Here is a 19,724-nt window from a genome sequence, read left to right as displayed (position 1 = left end):
AGAGCTTCAATGCAACATATATGATTATCTTACCTTAATATTTCAAAATGAATATCAATATAAAAACATGCTATCTGTGCAATATTTATCTTTATTTAATATTAATCTGGCTGTTTATAATGCAATGGACCCTTTTCACAAGATTGATGACGCGTTTCAGCAGTCATCAGCATTGTAAATCCTCGAAAGTTTATATATATATATATATATATATATATATATACACACACACACACACACACAGTGCTGCTTGAAAGTTTGTGAACCCTTTAGAATTTTCTACATTTCTACCTAAATATAACACAAAACATCATCAGATTTTCACACAAGTCCTGAAAGTTAAAAAAAGAGAACCCAATCAAACAAATGAGATAATAAATATACTTTGTCATTTTATTTACTGAGAAACATGATGCAGTGTTAAATATTTGTGAGTTGCAAAAGTTTGCAAATCTTTGCTTTTAGTAACTAGTGTGACCGCTTTTAATCTTAAGACCGCAGGTAATGTATTTTGTAACTGCTGATCGGTCCTGCACAACAGCTTGTATGAATTTTAGCCCATTCTTCAGTACAGAAACACTTGAACCCTGTGGTATTGGTTGGTTTCCTCCTATGAACTGCTTGCTTCAGGTCCTTGTCCTTCCACCTTTCAATTGGATTAACCTTGTAATTGATCATTAAACTTGTTCTCCTTTAATCATGTTTTGGTATAATGACTTGTGTGCTTGTGGTCATTGTCTTGCTGCATGAGCCACTTTCTTCTAAAATTCAGTTCTTGGACAGATGTCCTGACATTTTCCTTTAGAATTTGCTGGTATAATTCAGAATTCATCCTTGCAACTCTGCCAGTCATGGTTGTTCAGTGTTCTCCTGCTAACAGACACATGAAAAGTAATATTAACCAATGTGAGAAAGGCCTTTATGTGCTTCAAAGTTACCCTGAGGTCCTTTGCAACCTTGCAGACTATTACAAGTCTTGCTTTGGAGTGATCTTTGTTGGTCGACCACTCCTAGGGAGGGAAATAGTGGTCTTGAATCTGTTTTACTGTGGATTTGTGGAGTCCAAACTATTTAGAGATGGTTTTATGACCTTTTCTAACCAGATAAGCAACAACAACTCCTTTTCTGAGGTTCTCAGAGATCTACATTGTTCATGCCATGTTTCACGTCCACAAACATTATCAGACTTTGATAGATTCCTGTTCTTTAATTAAAACAGGGCATACACTAGCACCTGACTAGGACCATTTTTCTCAATAAATAAATGACTATATATTATCATCTAATCTGTTTGATTGGGTTCTCTTTGTCAACTTTCAGGACTTGTTTGAAAATCTGATTAACTTTTTGTCATATTTATGCAGAAATATATATATGAAGAGTTCAGATGCAAAAGCCTCTAAATCCATCTGATGTATTTCTTTAAAATTAGCATTTCTTTCTGGCTACTTTGTATAGGTCTCTATGTAAGTACTAGTACTTCTGATTGGGCTGAGGCTGGAATGTAGAGAGTTTGAAGTAAAAGTATTTGATGGACGTATACTACGTGTCAACAGCATTCACTCAGTATCATTATCTCCAGAGATGGCAAAAATACACGCATCCTTCACTCAAGCAGAAGTACAGATACTCGCGTTTGAAAATGCTCTGGTAAAAGTAGAAGTAATGACTACACTTTTTTTTTTTTTACAATATTTTCTAAATAGCCTAAATGTCAAAATGTCAAAATGAGTATAATGATAATTACATCATGACCTCAGGTACTGAGGAGCTAAACCATTTAGGGCTTTATAAGTAATTAGCAAGATTTTAAATCTATACGATGTTTAATAGGGAGCCAGTACAGTGTTGACAGAACTGGGCTAATATGGTCGTACTTTCTGGTTCGAGTAAGAACTCTAGCTGCTGCATTTTGGACCAGCTGGAGTTTGTTTATTATGCGTGCAGAACAACCACCCAATAAAGGATTACAATAATCTAACCTTGAGGTCATAAACGCATGAATCAGTGTTTCAGCATTTGACATTGAGAGCATAGGTCGTAATTTAGATATATTTTTGAGATGGAAAAAAGCAGTTTTGCAAATGCTAGAGATGTGGTTTTCGAAGGAAAGACTGCTATCAAATAGCACACCTAGGTTCCTAACTGATGACAAACAACTGACAGAACAGCCATCAAGTATTAGATAGTGTTATAGGTTATTACAGACAGAGGTTTTAGGTCCAATAATTAACACCTCTGTTTTTTTCTGAATTTAGCAGTAAGAAATTACTTGTCATCCAGTTTTTTATCTCAGCTACACAATCCGTTAGTTTTTCAAATTGGTATGTTTCGCCGGGCCACAAAGAAATATAGAGCTGAGTATCATCAGCATAACAGTGAAAGCTAACACCATGTTTCCTGATGATATCTCCTAAGGGTAACATGTAAAGCGTAAAAAGTAATGGCCCTAGTACTGAGCCTTGCGGTACTCCATACTGCACTTGTGACCGATATAATACCTCTTCATTCACTGCCACAAATTGATGGCGGTCAGATATGTATGATTTGAACCATGCCAATGCACTACCACTAATGCCAACATTATTTTCAAGTCTGTTCAAGAGAATGTTGTGGTCAACAGTATAGAACGCAGCACTAAGATCCAGTAGCACTAACAGAGAGATACAACCACCATCGGATGACAAAAGCAGATCATTTGTAACTCTAATAAGAGCAGTCTCAGTACTATGGTATGGTCTAAAACCTGACTGGAAATCCTCACAGATATCATTTTTCTGTACAAAGGAAGATAATTGTGAGGATACTACCTTTTCTAATATCTTTGACAGAAAGGGAGATTCAAGATTGGTCTGTAATTAATTAATTTGTTGGGGTCAAGTTGTGTTTTTTTAATGAGAGGCTTAATAGCAGCTTGTTTGAAGGTTTTGGGGACATATCCTAATAACAGTGATGAATTAATAATATTCAGAAGAGGACCTGTGACATCTGGAAGCAAGTCTTTTAGTAGTCTAGATGGAATAGGGTCTAGCATACAAGTTGTTGGTTTAGATGATTTAACAAGTTTATACAATTCTTCCTCTCCTATAGTAGAGAATGAGTGGAATTGTTCCCCAGGAGATCTATAGCGCACTATCTAATGCGATACTGTAATTTACGGCTGCATGGTAACAATTTTGTCTCTAATAGTATCGATCTTGGAAGTAAAGTAGTTCATAAAGTCATTACTGCTATGCTGAGGGGCACAGTCAACGCCTGTTGGTTCTTTATTTTTTGTTAACTTAGCCACTGTATTGAATAAATACCTAGGGTTATGTTTGTTTTCTTCTAAAAGAGTCGAAAAGTAATCAGATCTTGCAGTTTTTAACACTTTTCTATAGGATAGGGTACATTCATGCCAGGCAGTACGAAAAACCTGTAGTTTTGTTTTCCTCCAGCTGCGCTCCATTTTCCAAGCTGCTCTCTTTAGGGCGCGAGTGTGCTCATTATACCACGGGGTCGGACTGTTTTCCTTAATCTTTCTTAGGCCCAGAGGAGCGACCATATCTAGAGTCCTAGAAAAGAGAGAGCCAATAGTTTCTGTTACATCATCAAGTTTTTCTGAGCGGTTGGACATGCTGAGGAATTCAGATAAGTCAGGAAGATTACTAAGAAAGCAGTCTTTTGTAGTAGAAGTGATGGTTCTACCATACCATAGTTGAATTGACAGTTTTCGTTATTTGGAGTATACAAGAGACTAGATAATGATCTGAGATATCATCACATTGCTGCAGAATTTCAACGATATTAACATCAATTCCATGTGACAGTATTAAGTCTAGAGTATGCTTTTGAAAATGAGTAGGTCCTGACACGTGTTGTCTAACTCCAATAGAGTTTAGAATGTCTGTAAATGCTGCTCCCAGTGCATCGTTTTCATTATCAACATGGATGTTAAAGTCACCCACTATTAAGACCTTATCTGTAGCCAACACTATAGTTCAGACAGAAAATCAGCAAATTCTTTAATAAAATCTGTACGGTGCCCTGGTGGCCTGTATACAGTAGCAAGTACAAACGTCATGAGGGATTTATCATTAACACTTGTTTCTCTGGATAATGTTATATGAAGCACCAAGTTCAAAGGAACATTATGAAGCACCAAGTTCAAAGGAACATTCGCAAACAGCATCACAAACTTACGTGGTTGGAACTACAGCTCTCGACCTGTGGTTAGAAGCATAGTTCCTTGTTAGTAAGACATATGGGCTCAAAAAATTATGCTCTTGGGCACAATAAGCAAGCTAACATGCAGTACAATCTATATCTTTCACTCGATCTAAATATAAATGCATTTTAATCTATGTATTTTTAAGCTTTCTCTGCAAGCGACGTTTTTGCATAGTGCGCATGCCCATAAATGCCTATGGGAACCCCGGAGTATGACGTAAGAGGGAACCCACGATGAATCAAACATAGCATTTTATGTAAATTTCTCACATACGCCGCCGTCACGTCGCCGCCTAGGATTTGTTCTACAGTGACGTCGCCGTAACGTCGTCGCGGGTCTATCGTCTGCCCTCTCTATCAATCCCATTCAAAATTTGACACGGTCTGACGGCGACGTAAGAGTAGACTGCGCCTTATCCTTGGCCTGCTTAGCCTTAAAACTGGCACGATCCGCCCCTCATACACGTGACTACCTAGTTCGTTTCTACAACAATGCATCGTACTATGGAGGTTAATTAGCGAGTTACGTCGTTGTACGGGAAATGCACCCCTGGTTGTGTTTTCCCTGTAAGAGTTTGGCTTCTTCGAGTTCATTAAAGCCATGGCCGGTTCGAGGTTTTTCATCCAATTCTGATGTTATCAGTGTTCATTTGTTCGCACGAACTACAGATGTCCTTTAGCATACACTATTTTGAGTGATGTTATTTAGTTTAGTTTGGTTTACAGTATTATTAATCCTCTGGCTGCTGCTGCCAAGAGTTGCTAGTAGTTTAATGCAAGGAAGCAAAGACAAAACTACAGTAGTCTATTGACAGATGAAACTGACCTGCACTTGAAGTCCTGAACAGGTCAGGATTTTACCTCTCTGATCCACCCGGGTGCTTGATTACTCTGATAGAAACCGCTTGGCGGAGACACGGAGCGCGCGCGAGACGAATCGCTTTGCCAGTACAGACTAACCAATTCGTGATTTATTAGAGATTTGTTAAATCAAAATGCACATTAAAACTAAAGTAACGATCCTGGTTTGAAAATGTAAGAAGTGGAAAGTACAGATATTTGTGTAAAAATAAGGAGTGAAAGTAAAAAGTAGGCAGAAAAATAGATAGTGAAGTAAAGTACTGATACTACAAAAATCTACTAGTATTTGTACTTCGTTACTTCCCATCTCTGATTATCTCATTTTTGACCGAGATGGCTTTTAGCTGGTTTTGCATCTGAACTCTTTATATACAGTCCTGTCATATTTATGCAGAAATATAATATATATTCAACATTTGAAGTGGATCAAAACTTCCATCAAAGTTGTCCTAAAATTAAAACAATACCCGTTCTTGTCTTAGGACAACTTTGATGAACCTTTTTGATCCACTTCAAGAGTTAGTGCTTCACATCAGAACTATCCTATCTGTGTTTTGTGCAGTAAATAAGTTATATGATTCTGAAGAGACTCCTGATCACATAAATACCTATAACAAAGCTTGAAACTTTCTTACTTACATCACATGACTCTAGGGTGGTTAAATTTTTGCATTTGTACACAATCTGATACTGCAGAAGTAATTTAAAGTAATGTTGTTCTAAATGTTATGATTATGATAATTCACTTTGAGTCAGTGACGTTAGTGTCTTTACAAATGAGGATATTTGTTATATAGTTTAAACACATTAGGAAACTTTTAAAGGTCAGTTTGTATATCCTCCCTTTACTATTTTACTCACTTTACTATTTTACAATATTTTAAACAGCATTTTGTTAATTATTGTGTGATTATTCTGAATTCAACTTTTTAAACCCCATATTAATTAATACTATGTTGATTAGTTGTAATTTTATCATACAGCAAGACTATATAAAAATAAATAGCTAGACATTGCGCTATTACATTTAAGTTTCGTGACAACCTACAGATATGCATACATTTGTTAAAGCAGACACTAGAGAGCATACGCAGTCCTGTTCGCTCTGGTCCTCCTCATAATCTCACTGCAGAAGAAGAACACAGCGGGCTGCTGCTGAAACAAAATGGCCGACGTGGAAATGGATTTACGGAGCAAGAGACTAAATAACGGGTAAGAGCACGTGCGTTGTATAACCCCACTAACAACGCGTTTTAGAGCTTGCGTTTAGGTTTAGAGAAAAGGGACAGTTTTGTTCAGGGTTGTGTTGCTCTCATAGTTAACTATGAGGATTTTGCTATCTATTTTTTCTGTTGGGCTACTGTTAGCGTGCTAATGCTAACCGTTAAATGTTCTTATACAAGCAGCTAGTTGTCAATATTGATTTTTTTAGAGGTGAATTCTGTTGATTTAGTGTAGTATTTTGTTTTAAAAACTTTGAACTTTAAACACCCCACCCTGTGTATTTCAGCAGTTTATTTGGTTAGCTTCTTTAGTAAAGTATCCATTATTCTTAACATGGCATTATCGATACGCTAAGATATTTGGTCGTTTATCCAAATTTATAAACTTTCTATGTCAATTAGATCATAAAACTAATATAATTATGTAGCATAGTCACTATGCATATTAACAAGTCTACCTAGATACATTTTAGTGAGTTACATGGTCAGTATTTGCGTCCTTGTGAAGAACACCATGTTGCTTTGACAAAACATAACAAAACGTCATTATTTTATTTTGTGCCGAAATAAGCGCGAAACAAATAAAGTGTCTGTAATGAGGAAAAAATTGAAATGTGACCCTTTTTTCTTTTTACATCAAGTTTACTGGTTCCGCTTGTTAATGTGCTTGTTTATGTTTACAGGCCAGAGGATTTGGAGAGTCCAGAGAAGAGCGGGAATGAGGATGAAAACGGTGACATGTCTGGAGAAGATGAAGAGGAGGGTGAGGAAGAACCGGAGGTGAATGGAGAGAAGCAGGACAGCAGTTCTAAACATCACAACAGCAGCAGCAAACACAAGAAAAAGAAACACAAGCACCGTAGCAAGCACAAAAAACACAAACATGCATCTGAGGAGGATAAGGACCGGAAACGGAAACATAGACACAAACATAAGAAGCACAGGCGCAAAGAGGAGCTGTCCTCCTCGCCATCTGGAGCCATCAACAGGAGGGCCGAGGATGGCTCTCCTTCACTGGGCAATGCAACTCTGGATGACAAGGCGCTTCTTGAAGACCTGGAAAAACAAAGAGCACTGATTAAAGGCTGAGCTGGACAGCCAGCTGATGGAGGGGAAGGTTCAATCAGGAATGGGCCTGATTCTACAAGGTTACAATTCCGGCTCAGAAGAGGATGGAGAGGGACAAAGAGCACGTAATGGGGAGCAACGGCAGAGAAGCAGCGGGGGCAGAACCCGCTCGCCTAGGGACCATATAGGTAGAGCAGGTAGATCCAGACGGGACTCAACGGATACCAGCAAACCAAGCGTTAAACGGCGCAGCCGCTCTCGAGAGAAAGTTGGGAGGGATGTTAAGCTTGAACGAATGACCAAAATTGCAAAAGAGACTGTTAAGGAGCGTAGCAAGTCCAAAGAGAAAAAACGCTCCCGAAGCAGGGACAAATCCAGGGAGCGTGTAAGGAAGTCCCAGTCGCCGTCTACAAGAAGGCGCTCTGCAGAGAGAAAGTCAGACCAGAAGGGACGTACTGATCGACGTTCCTCTCCCCATGTAGATGAGAAGCGAGAACAAGTCACACAGAGATCAAACTCACGGGGTCACAGAAGCCAGTCACAAGATCGTCAGTCTCACTCTAAAGATGCCCGGCTGGGTCGTTCGGAGACAGACAGGGAAAAAAGGCCTGGAAAGTCTCCATCCAAAGACACCTCATCTGGGAAAGAGAATCGGTCTCCTCATCAGCGTCGAGCTTTTAGCCCTCAACGTCGACGCAGTTCCTCCCCTCGCCACAGAGATCGCCAGTCCATCCAGCCCCCATCGGGTTCTGCAGACAGGAGTTCCAAGCTGAGCCATTCGCCATCCAGAAACAGGTCACCAGCCAGGAGGGGACGAAGTCACTCAAATGAGCGCCGAAGAGATTCCCCTTCCAGGTACATATCCGCACATCATTAAAGAATTAAAACGTAACATTTTTTCGTCATTTATTTACCCTCATGTTGTTCTAAACCTTTATGACTTTCTTCTGTAGCATACAAAAAGATATGTTGAAAACATCCATGAAAAAAAAAAAAAAAAAAAATTATATATATATATATATATGTGTGTGTATATATATATATATATATATATACACACACATATACATTTTCTTTTTTTGAGTGAACTGTCCCTTTGAGCAGGGTTGTTCAATACTACTTCTGGAGGTCCACTGTTCTGCAGAGTTTAGCTTTAACAAGCTCCAACACACTTGTTTGAAAGTTTCTAGTGAGTCTGAAGACCTAGATTAGCTGGTTCAGGTGAGTTTAATTGGGGTTGGAGTAGGGCTGGAAGATACGGCCAAAAAAAAATCACAATATATTTCTTAATTTCAGTCAATACGGTATAATTCCGACATTGATATGAACGATATTGAAAAAAGCCTCAGAAGAACTGCCAAGAATGCCCACAACAGATGTCTGTACCTACAGACTTCGGTAAAAATGAATATGCCAAGTCTATGAAACCTCCTCCTATAAAACTATAACTGAAAAAAAACAGCACAAATAAATTATATGTATTATATGTACCTTTTATATGTATTTAGCCTTTATACAAACAATAGATGTGAAATCACTGTTAAATAAACATAAGAATCTCAGACTCACCTTAATAATAGTAAAATTATAAAATATTTAAATGATAATATAACATAACATTGGCTGATTGTTCTTATACACTACCAGTCAAAAGATTTTAAATGTTTTTTAATAAGTCTCTTCTGCTCACCAAGCCTGCATTTATTTGATCCTAAGTACAGCAAAAACAGTACAATTTTGAAATATTTTTTACTATTCAAAATAACTGTTTTCTATATGAATATATTCTAAAATGGAATTTATTTCTGTGATTTTTAAAGCTGAATTTTTAGCATCATTACTCCAGCCACATGATGACAAATGTTGATAACAGCTGAGTAGATTTATTTTTTTCAGGTTTCTTTGTTAAATAGAAAATTCAGAAGAACAGCATTTATCAGAAATAGAAACATTATACTTTTGTAACATTATAAATGTCTTTATCACTTTTTATACTCACTCTTTATCACTTTTGAATAATTTAAAGCATCCTTGATAAAACCCCCAAAAACCACCTAGACTCCCAGCTTTTTAATGGTATAGTGTATCATTTTTTTATTTCAGATAAATGCCTGAATAAATGTACTCAACTTTTTAAATAATAATAATAATAATAATGTTTTTCGAACAGCAAATCAGCATATTAAAATGATTTCTGAAGGATCATGTGACAAGCTATGTGATATTGCGTAGCTTGTCAGTGATCTACGGCTCTGTGCATTGATTGCCACTCCAGCTGAACGCACATGATGAAGATTTACTACTAATCACAGAACCGGCTTTACTGACTTAGATGCACATGACAATCCCATGCGATTTATCGTGCAGCCCTGATAAAGAATATGAACAGTGCTTAAAGTTGCTGCAAAAAACAGGGAAAAAAAAGAAAATAAGCAACAACAAAAACGTGTTGCTGGAGACAGGCTTATTGAAAATAGGGGTGGGAATCTTCAGGCACTTCACGATCCGATTCCAAAGCGATTCTTGATCTACTTTTTTTTTTCCCAATTAATTCTTCTCCTGTGCAAATACATCTTTACAACCTTATATTTTAACTCTGTATGTCAGTACTGCCATCTTAAAAGTAGGGGTGTGAATCTTCTCTGGTTTCATGATTCAATTCAGTTACAATTTTCAACTCAACTCAATCAACTCAATATCACTATGCGTCACATTCTCAGTTTTTAATATTACTGCACATGGCTACATTTTCATATACATTTTATATAAAATTTATTTTGTGTGAAATGTATTTTTTGTTATATGAACGGGCTACTTTTTAAAACAATCACTTATTTAAAATAAGTGTTCTTTAAGTATCCAAAAGTTTTCAGACAATAGTTATGGGTTTTTCTTTTTTCCTCAGCATCATTGCCATTTGATTATTACTGATGAGATCATAGCAGCTTTAATGGACTGCGTTCACACTAATGCACAGATCTATTTCCATATATCAGATGTTTTGTCCTGCTTTGAAAACATAACTCACTGTGAACATCTATTTTGTATAAAAGTATTCAAATATGCAAGTGCATTTAACCGCAGCCTAATAGATCTTCAGAACCAAAAACACAAAGCGCACGTGAAAGTCCATCAGTGCGTGAGTTTCGTGCATCCAAAAGTACTGCATTCCAAACGGCATTAATGAAAGCATATAAACACGACAGGTGAAAGCACACACTGTCAAGCAATGCGCACGTGTCTGGCGGCTTTTTTTTTTTTTTTCTTTCCCTCCCACCCCTAATTGAAAATGCAATTTAATTCTCGGTGGTTTCCCCGTTAAAGACCGGGACACACCATGCAGACTTCAAAGAACTAGTGGCGATGAAAGCTGACGGTGTTGTCAGCAGCGTCTGGACAAAAAGCTGTGCTTGAACACAGCGCACAGGTTACAGCTGACTGCAAACTAACATGTGCGTTCTGCACCTGTGTGAAAGGATTTAGCTGTCTGTATTAGCAATTTTCAATAGTATATGTTCGTCATTCAAAAGGAGAAACCAAAACAAAAGCCCTATTCGGACGGGACTAGTTTTGCAGGGGGTCGTTAGAGAAATTTGTGTTTCACAGACGTACTTCATGATTTTAATTCCGTCCGAATCTGCCACATCTGTGTTTTTCTTAAACAACGTCTGTAATAATTCCAGAGCAAATTACCTACTGTTTTGTGGCAAGCTCAGTGATACTCTGAGAAAACTAAACCCGTGCAAATGCAAATGTATGTGATTGCTGACGTTATTTTTTTCACAACGCGTTTTCTTTTGTTTTGAGCAATGCTAACTACCGTAGACGCTCCTACTGCACGCATTAGATACTAGTGGCAGATTAGGAATTAGCCTTTAAATCCATCCAGCGTTTTTCTTTAAAATGAGCATTTCTTTCTGGCTACTTTGTATAGGTTTCTATATAAGTGCTGGTACTTCTGATTGGGCTGAGGCTGGAATTTAGCAAGTTTGAAGCAAAAGTATTTGATGGATGTGTCAGGAGCATTCACTCAGTATCATCATCTCATTTTTGACCGAGATGGCTTTTAGCTGGTTTATAATATAGTTATGCTTAGAATTACTCATACCCTTTTAAACATGATCAGAGAAGGCTGTGAAAATAAGTTTGTATTGTTTATCCATATGATATTTGATTTAAAAAATTTCGTATTAATTTGCTAGACACTACTGGAACTTCAAACAGGTTCTGTGGTCAGATGAAACAAAAAAAAAAATCCGCTTTTTAGCCGCAAAAAACCCAAGCTGGGTTTGGTGCACACGGGGATAAACAAATACCCCATGTATACAATGAAATATACTGCTGTATCTTTAATGTTGTGGGCCTATTTTTCTGCCAGAGTTCCTGGATATCTTGTTTAGATAGATCAGGGGTCTCCAACCTTTTTTCATTTGAGGGCTACTTTTTAAAAATGAAAGTGGCTAAGAGATACCCATGTTATACAATACTTAAATCTCTTAAATAGACATAATGTATAAGTCCAAACTGTTGTGCATAATATGGTATAATACATGTTAAAATGTGCTGAAAATGTTCAAAAAGTACTGATGCACACACTTAAATCATTTCAAGTTTTATGTTGAAAACCAACAAAAGCAGCACTATGCACTTTTGGTTTGCATAAACATTGAAATAAAAACATTAAAAACAGAATTAGAATTGGTAAAATATTAATTATATGTCAGAATAATAAATTGTTTTATCTGCTCCAAACACTTCTAAATAGACTTTCTAAAAATCTCAACACTTCGGATAATATAAAATTGGAAATCCACTGTTTGATAGAAGGTGGCGCATATGAAACAAATATATAAAGCAGTTTCTCTGGTAACCGCTGTAAACAAAGCACTTGAACTTATGAGCACTGCTTTATTGCGCATTACAGGGTGAGAAGATGAAAAGAAATCCCAGCGAAACTCTCCTTAAAGACAGGTGGTTCCTCCTTATGCATTCATTTTAATTCAAAATTAATTAATTAATTTAATTAATTTTTTCAGCCGAGATCAGCCAGTGCACATGCGCAGTACTGAGCGCACATCTCAGAATACTGACTGTTTCTATAGCAACTGGGACTACTAACTGCAGTTAGACGCGCTGATGCGCTGACTCTACCGATTAGCGATTTGCTTATTTATTCCGAAGGCCATAATGAGCATTGCGTTTTTCCTTGTTCAAAACTATATGAGTGACAGGTCTTGTGTATTCTATAGTCTTTGCTCAATGCTAAACGCCACACATAGACGCAATGTAAATAAGATATTATATTTGCATTTGATTATAACGGAACCTTGTGAGATTGCGATAAATTGAAGTGAGTGACAGCTTTTTAGTGTCTGTATGGAAACACTATTTGCTTGCTTTCTAGGCAATAATCAACTTAGAATTTGAAAAAAAATGAAGGTTTACATGCTGCTAACATGCCACATCGATTTGGTGCCAGATATCGATTCTTGATTCTCTCGCAATAATGATATTTTGTCTCACCCCTACTGTCTAGTTGCATGGTTGCAGTGAACTCATTTGAAAGGCTAGAAGGTGAGAGATTATGTTGTCATAGTTCACTGCACAACTCTTGTTCTCATTTTTGACTGAACGTAATGGTTGCAAACATACAGTCAGAGATCAGAGTTTTTGTTTAGCTCTAGGCGTTTTCGTGTTTGTTGGCTGGAATGAGACCAAGAAGATCAGAGCGATTTTTCGTTTTGATATCAAGTTAAAGAACTGCCAGCTCAATGGGAATGTCTCTGTTAAGTAGATTGTACCATTGAAAGCAAATTCAATTCTTTTTTTTTCTTATTGTTTGTAGATTGTTTGTCTAAAATTGTTTAGTTCCCACTGAAAATGTTTTGTTACAATTCTGAGGTAGTGGGTTAATATGCTTGTCTTGCCTTTTTTTGTTTATTATTTGAAAGTTATTGGTTGTAGGGCATTTATAATGACCAGGTGGAGCTTAATGTACCTAAGTGCAACAGATTTCCTGTGTGATAAACTTCCTAGTATCAGAATAGTAGACTGTAAAATTGGACTATTTAAGGTGAATTGTTTTATATGTATGCTTGTAACTGTTGTGTACAAATCCCCTCCAATGAAATAAATGATCTGGCAAGTGCTTTATGCCTCTTAGGAAGCGGTCTCGTGTGGATGGAGTTGGGAGATCACGGGAAACGAGTCCAGCGCGGCGCAGAGTGAGCCGCTCACCACTCAGACGTAGGTCTGTATCCCCAAGGCGACAGTCTCGCTCCTCACCCAGAAGGCGAAGTCGATCTCCCCTGAGACGCAGGTGAGACACAGTGAGAAATATCGAACTAGGGATGCTCATTTGAGTTATTTTCCAGTTGTTATCAGAACCTTAATGACTAACTGATAACATTACAATATAAAATTAGTATTGAAAAAAAGAGACTCTGTGACCTATAAAAAAAAAAATATATATATATATATATATACATATTTTATAACAAGTGCAAATGACAGCATGCAAACAATCGACAAATGACAGCAAAATCTGTATTTGTCCATTGTCAAATTATCATGTACCTGCAGCACTCTTCAGAACAGAGAAAAACTAAAAAATGTCTTGTCGTCGTTTAACAGTTCTGTCTAATACAGATAGAAGTGTTTAATAATCAGATAGAACTGTTAAATAAATTATAATGTATACAAAAAAAGTATTATAGCGATTGATTTTGTATTATTAGTAATAGAAGGGCAAATATTGTAATACTTTCTACTTTCTAATTTGCATTCAGCAAATACGCTTTTATATCATTTAAACAAATCTTTGAATGACTAATGAACATTTAATAAACCTTGCAAACTTAGTCGAATCTAGCTTGTGAAGTGTGCATTTGTTATATTGCCTGATCTTGTGTGCTCTGCGTGACGTTCGATCAGTGAGGACAGGAGGAGAGTTCAGCTTCACTGGAGACACACAATTGATAAACTGTAAACTCGTGATTTTAAACTATGCTGTGCTTTATCCATTTGCTCACTGTCATTTTCACTGTGTGCTGTATGTAAAATGAGTATTACCTTGGCTTTATTTGAAAAAAAATTGAATCCCAATGCTTAAAAACTTCCCAGAATACTGAGTGCCCTGTTGGTTACAGTCTTTACTTCCTTTTTAATTAAGTCAAGTCACCTTTATTTATATAGTGCTTTTATCAATACAGATAGTGTCAAAGCAGCTTTATTATTAAATAGGAAAATGGTGCATCAAAAATGCAAAAGGACAACAGTAAATACTCAATTTTCAGTTAATTCAGTGATGTCCTCATCCAGCTCAGCTCAGTTCAGATAGTATCTGTGCAGTCAAGCCTACAATATCGCTGGAAATTATGTGTCCCAAACTCCCCAACAGTTGGGGGGCCAGTTCTTTTCTGGCCGGACGAACCAGAAGTTTGTTCCAGGCTGCAGCGAAGTCAGTTTGTGCGAAAGACTCATCTGGTTCCCGTGGTCTTGTGCCGATGGCTGTCTAGGTGATGAGGTCCTCACTGGGGATCTGTCTCTGGGGCTCATCTAGTTCAGGGATTCTCAACCGGTGGGCCACGCCCCACTATTGGGCCTCAGTGATCCTCCAGGGGGGGCCGCAAGATAGCTTAAAATTAATTTAAATATTATCCTAAAATTGTTTAATTTCATTATTAATGTTTTAAATTAAAATGATCAAAGCACAGCCTCTCGTGTTCTGTGATTGATTGCTGCGGACTCAGCGCAGCAAGCCTCATCGCACTGTTAAATACAGACTGAACGGCGGCTCAGAACTTCCTCCGCTGCAAGCAAACTTCATTTTAGAGACCTGCACGGGACTCATGTTTTAGTCCCGCTCCCTCAAGATTCTGACCCGCGCCCACCAGCTCCCGCAGAGATGTGTTATTTTGTCCCGCTCACATCCGCGGTATTCATGTTTTCTCCTGCTCCTGATCGCAAAAGCCCGCATAAAAGTAACCTATCTAGACATTTTTCACTACATCGATGAAATGTACATCTCATAATTTCCACAAGATCTCCGCATAAACGCTCCTGATAAAATATTTGTTATTTAGGCTAAGCATCAACATTTTAGAAACCACTGCTATTCTTAACAGAAAAGCAAGCATCAGATGCTGCTTGTATGCATGGCAGAATATGCAAGCAAACAGCGCTCCCTTAAAGTTGACATCTCAGTTCATTGCGATCTCATAAAGCTCTTATAACACAATGAATATATGCACAATGAATCTGCCACAATGTCTACACTTGTGTTGTAATGAGAGGATTTGCGAGCACGCAACATTCAGCACTGTGCAAAAACTTATAAGCGGTGAGTGGATTCTAACTTAAACACTTGATTGGCAAATGTCTTCCAGAAATCAACAGATGGCTATGTTGCTCAAGCTGCAAACACGTGTTTTAAATCGAAACTGCCTATTCTTGCGCCATTAGTTATTTTTGTTATATTAGTTGTTTTTGTTGCTTTAGTGCAATAGATGAATAACAGTTTATATGTTTTTCTTTTATGTTTAGATATTTTAGGCACGCATAAGTCCGTTATTGATTCACAAGCTATTCGTGCTTTCGGGGTCTTGTCCCTAGTATTTTTGCGTGAAATTTCAAAACATTTGCGTAGTTGTCGAAATGAATGTCCTGTGAGTGTTTCATAATGGATGCTCGCCCATAGAGAAGAATCTTGTGAGGCTCAGTGGTGTTTATATGCACCAGCATCAGCATCAACAGAGAATGTATTTGCTGTATTTTTCATTTGTATGTTTTATTTTATAATAGATACAAACAATAGATATGTCAGTCAAGTTCAAATGGACAGGTTTAGTGAGTGGTCTTTTGGCATCTCCCTGTTGTCCTGTTTGGCAGGTTCACTTACTTAAGAAAAGGTACTCTGAAGTTGTAAAGAATGTCTGAATTAAAAAATTCAGGAGCTTTAAATCTGAATATATATTAAAAAGTTAGAATTGAGCAAAGGGTTTTCTTTTAAGTTAAAAAGTATAGCTTTAATTTAAGGTTTGTTTGTATTTTGAGGTTTTTAATAACATGCAGTAGAAGAATAAAAAGGCAAAACAAATGTTTTGGTTAATAAAAAGGTTTAAAAATAAACACCTTTAGAGAAAATTTCAGGCATAGGGGCCCTTGCAAAATTGACCAGAGAAGGAGGTGTGCCCCGGCATAAAAAAGGTTGAGAACCCCTGATCTAGTTGATGTAGTCTCCGCTGACATTCAGGGCTGAAGAGGTCGTCTCCAGGTGCTGATCTACCATCTCGTCTAGATATGGCCTGGATCCAGGTGACTGCAGTGACCATCTGATCTGGGTACAGACTGGATCTGGGTGGCTACAGTGACTTCGGAATAAGAACGAAACAGACTAATATTAGCGTAGATGCCATTTTAGTCAGCCTAACTATTTCCCTGCATTTATCACATGTAAATCCCTCACTGCCAACAGAGATGGATAAACTATACATGTGGAATGATTCCGACTTGCCACTGTTGTTTGATGAACTTGTGAAAAATGGAGCAGAAGGGAAAGAAACGGAGAGAGAGGAAAAAAACGGTAGTAGATGCAAATAGAAATGCAAATGGCGAGCTAACGGAAGGCTAGCGTGCTGTGCTCGGGAATATAAAGTAAAAGCAAATGATTAGTCAGATTATATTAATAGATGATATCAGAAATCTAGTGGAAATTAAAGTGCACTTCCAGAACAACAATTTACAGATAATGTACTCACCCCCTTGTCATCCAAGATGTTCATGTCTTTCTTTCTTCAGTACTAAAGAAATTGTGTTTTTTGAGTAAAACATTTCAGGATTTTTCTCCGTATAATGGACTGATATGGTGCCCCGAGTTTGAACTTCCAAAATGCAGTTTAAATGCGGCTTCAAGCGATCCCAAATGTGGTTGTAAACGATCTAGCGAAACAATCTGTTATTTTCTTTAAAAAAAAATACAGTTTTTTAATCTCAAACGCTCATCTTGTCTTGCTCTCCCTGAACACACCCTGTGTGTTCTGGCTCAAGACCGTTAGGGTATGTTGAAAAACTCTGATCGCATTTTCTCCCTTTAGCCTACCACATCCAGTTCTCAAAAGTCTTGTAAACAAATGTCCTGTATGTTTCATGGCCTTATTTCAGTGATATATTTTTGTTTTTTAACCATGTATAAATGTTGTTTTCGCAAAAACACAAACATACACAATGTACATTCATGTTGCTTACATATTATAGCCCAGTTTGTGCAGATTACAGTGTAATCAGACTTTATCCATTAATATGTTTTTAAGGTACTGAAAAAAGCATAAATGTCAGGGCATGTCAAAACTTCTTCAAGGCCCCAAAACACCCTCAGACCCCAGAGGATTAAGCGATTATAAGGTCAGCGGTCTTTGCACGCTTTCTAGGCTAAAATCCATTAAGAATTTGAATACATTCACTCATTGATTCACTCTCTGATAACCATTAATTTTGCCACTTGCTATTGTGCATTTACTACTTCAGTTGACTGAGTGAAAGTGGAGCAGGTGCTTACTTAGCTAAATATATTTATAGGCACATGCCCTGTAAGTTAACAAATATGTGTCATGCAGCAAAAAAATAAAAAAATAAATAATAACAATAAAATTAAATGGGGAGGAAAAAAAAACAAAAAAAGTTTAACCGTTTAACTGATAGCATCAATTTGTTGAAGTTCTTACTCTGGTTAATGGTTAAACAGTCAATATGAGCATCCCTATTATGAACTGTAGTGTGTCATTGAATCCTAGTTCAGTGTGATAGTACTGTTAGTTATTTGTGTATTGGACTGTTCTGGTTTGGCAGGTCTGCTGATAGGGACCGGTTTGGTCGCTCCAGACCACGGCGATCCACCTCTAGAGAGCGTGAGAGGAGGAGAAGGCGAAGTCGGGATGAAGACAAGTTCAAAGGCAGTCTGTCAGAGGGTATGAAAGCAGACCAAGACTCCTCTTCTGAAGAAGTGTAAGTAATGGTACTATTTTCAAGGCTTAAACATACTAAGGTTGCATGTGAATAATGATGTCAAAGAAGTTTGAATCTGTAGTAATTTTTCAGTAGTAACTTTATTTAAAAAAAAAAAAAATGGACTGATGGTGATGTTGAGAACCAAGTTAGTTTGGTACCTGCTCGCTGCCTGAAAGCTGACTGCTTTTACTTGATACTTTTACATGGAACTGGGCCAAAAGCAAACGAAAACCAGATTCATGTCAAAATGTACATGCTTTGCTAAATGCAGGAGGGCTGCATGATCAAAATAAAACCAAAATCACGATAAGGCTTAAAAAAAAATCACAGTCTGATGGAGTTTATTAAATGGATATGTGCAGTGTGTTTCAGAGTAGGGCAGCATTGTGATTAGAGCGGTTTGGTTCATAAATAATAATAATAAAAATGCAACTATGCAGCAGTGATTTGGTTCTGTCACAAACTTCTATAAGCAAAGTGATTACACAAACAATTGCAGCACTTTCAGAACCTTAAACATCTTTGAACCTCCACCATATGTTTGACTGTAGGGACTGTGTGTAGGGACATTTCTTTTTCTGTAAACAGTGCCATAATGTCCTTTACCAAAAATCTCTACTTCTGTCTCATTTGTCCACAGTACATTCTTAACCCTCTGGTGCTCTTCGTTTCGGAGTCACACTTGTGCTCTTCGCGGTCAGAAGTGACCGGACACCTGTAACGCATCTTGTAATTTTTTTCAGTAAAACCATTCAAATTCATTTTTGTTTAATAATATTTTTTCTTTTTTATTTTGCATTTTGAGAGGGTTTTGTGGTAATAATTAATATTTATGCTGTAATTAATATCCATTTTTTTGCCATTGAGAATAATTAAAATTTTATTTATTTTTTTTAAATTATTATTTTTTAATTAATGCAGTATTTCAGGTTAAAATAGAGACTCAGCCATTCAACACTAATTTTTGAAGGCAGATTAGCGCCATCTGGTTGTAAAAAACGAGAAAAACATCTGTAATGACAGGTGTAACTTGATGCCTGTATAGTTCTCTACAGAGCAGCTTGTGAATTGCCTAGTTGTTTTTAGACAATTGATTCAGCATTTTTATTAGGTGGAATAGCTGAACATACATTTAAATAATCTCAAAGACTATTTCTTATCCAGTTTGGGATAGTTTTTTGTTATAAATATGATTTGAAGTGTTAATTTTTTGTATTATGATTACAGTCAAACCTAAACATTGTGTTAGAAAGAGAACACAAGGAAGTATTTGTTACCCATTTTTTAATTCAGAATTTGTACAAAAAAAAAAATACAATTAATTCCTTTTTAACACTTTATGTCTTTTGCACTCTAGAT

The 19,724-nt window shown here is 37.1% G+C and overlaps 1 protein-coding gene across 1 annotated transcript in view; it reads left to right on the top strand.

Annotated features, from left to right (window-relative positions):
- The first annotated feature begins 6,141 nt into the window (after positions 1-6,141).
- prpf4bb (pre-mRNA processing factor 4Bb) overlaps positions 6,142-19,724 on the top strand; it is a 45,224-nt gene continuing 31,641 nt past the window's right edge. The window contains 5 exon segments of the mRNA XM_051098066.1: positions 6,142-6,282; positions 6,977-7,373; positions 7,375-8,216; positions 13,525-13,680; positions 18,207-18,362. Coding sequence (XP_050954023.1) covers positions 6,236-6,282; positions 6,977-7,373; positions 7,375-8,216; positions 13,525-13,680; positions 18,207-18,362 — 1,598 coding nt within the window. The 5' untranslated portion in view covers positions 6,142-6,235.

This window comes from Labeo rohita, chromosome 24 (genome assembly GCF_022985175.1).
Source record: "Labeo rohita strain BAU-BD-2019 chromosome 24, IGBB_LRoh.1.0, whole genome shotgun sequence".
NCBI lineage: Eukaryota > Metazoa > Chordata > Actinopteri > Cypriniformes > Cyprinidae > Labeo > Labeo rohita.
The sequence above is the reverse complement of the archived record's forward strand: the minus strand, read 5'-3'. Positions and strand labels throughout refer to the sequence as shown.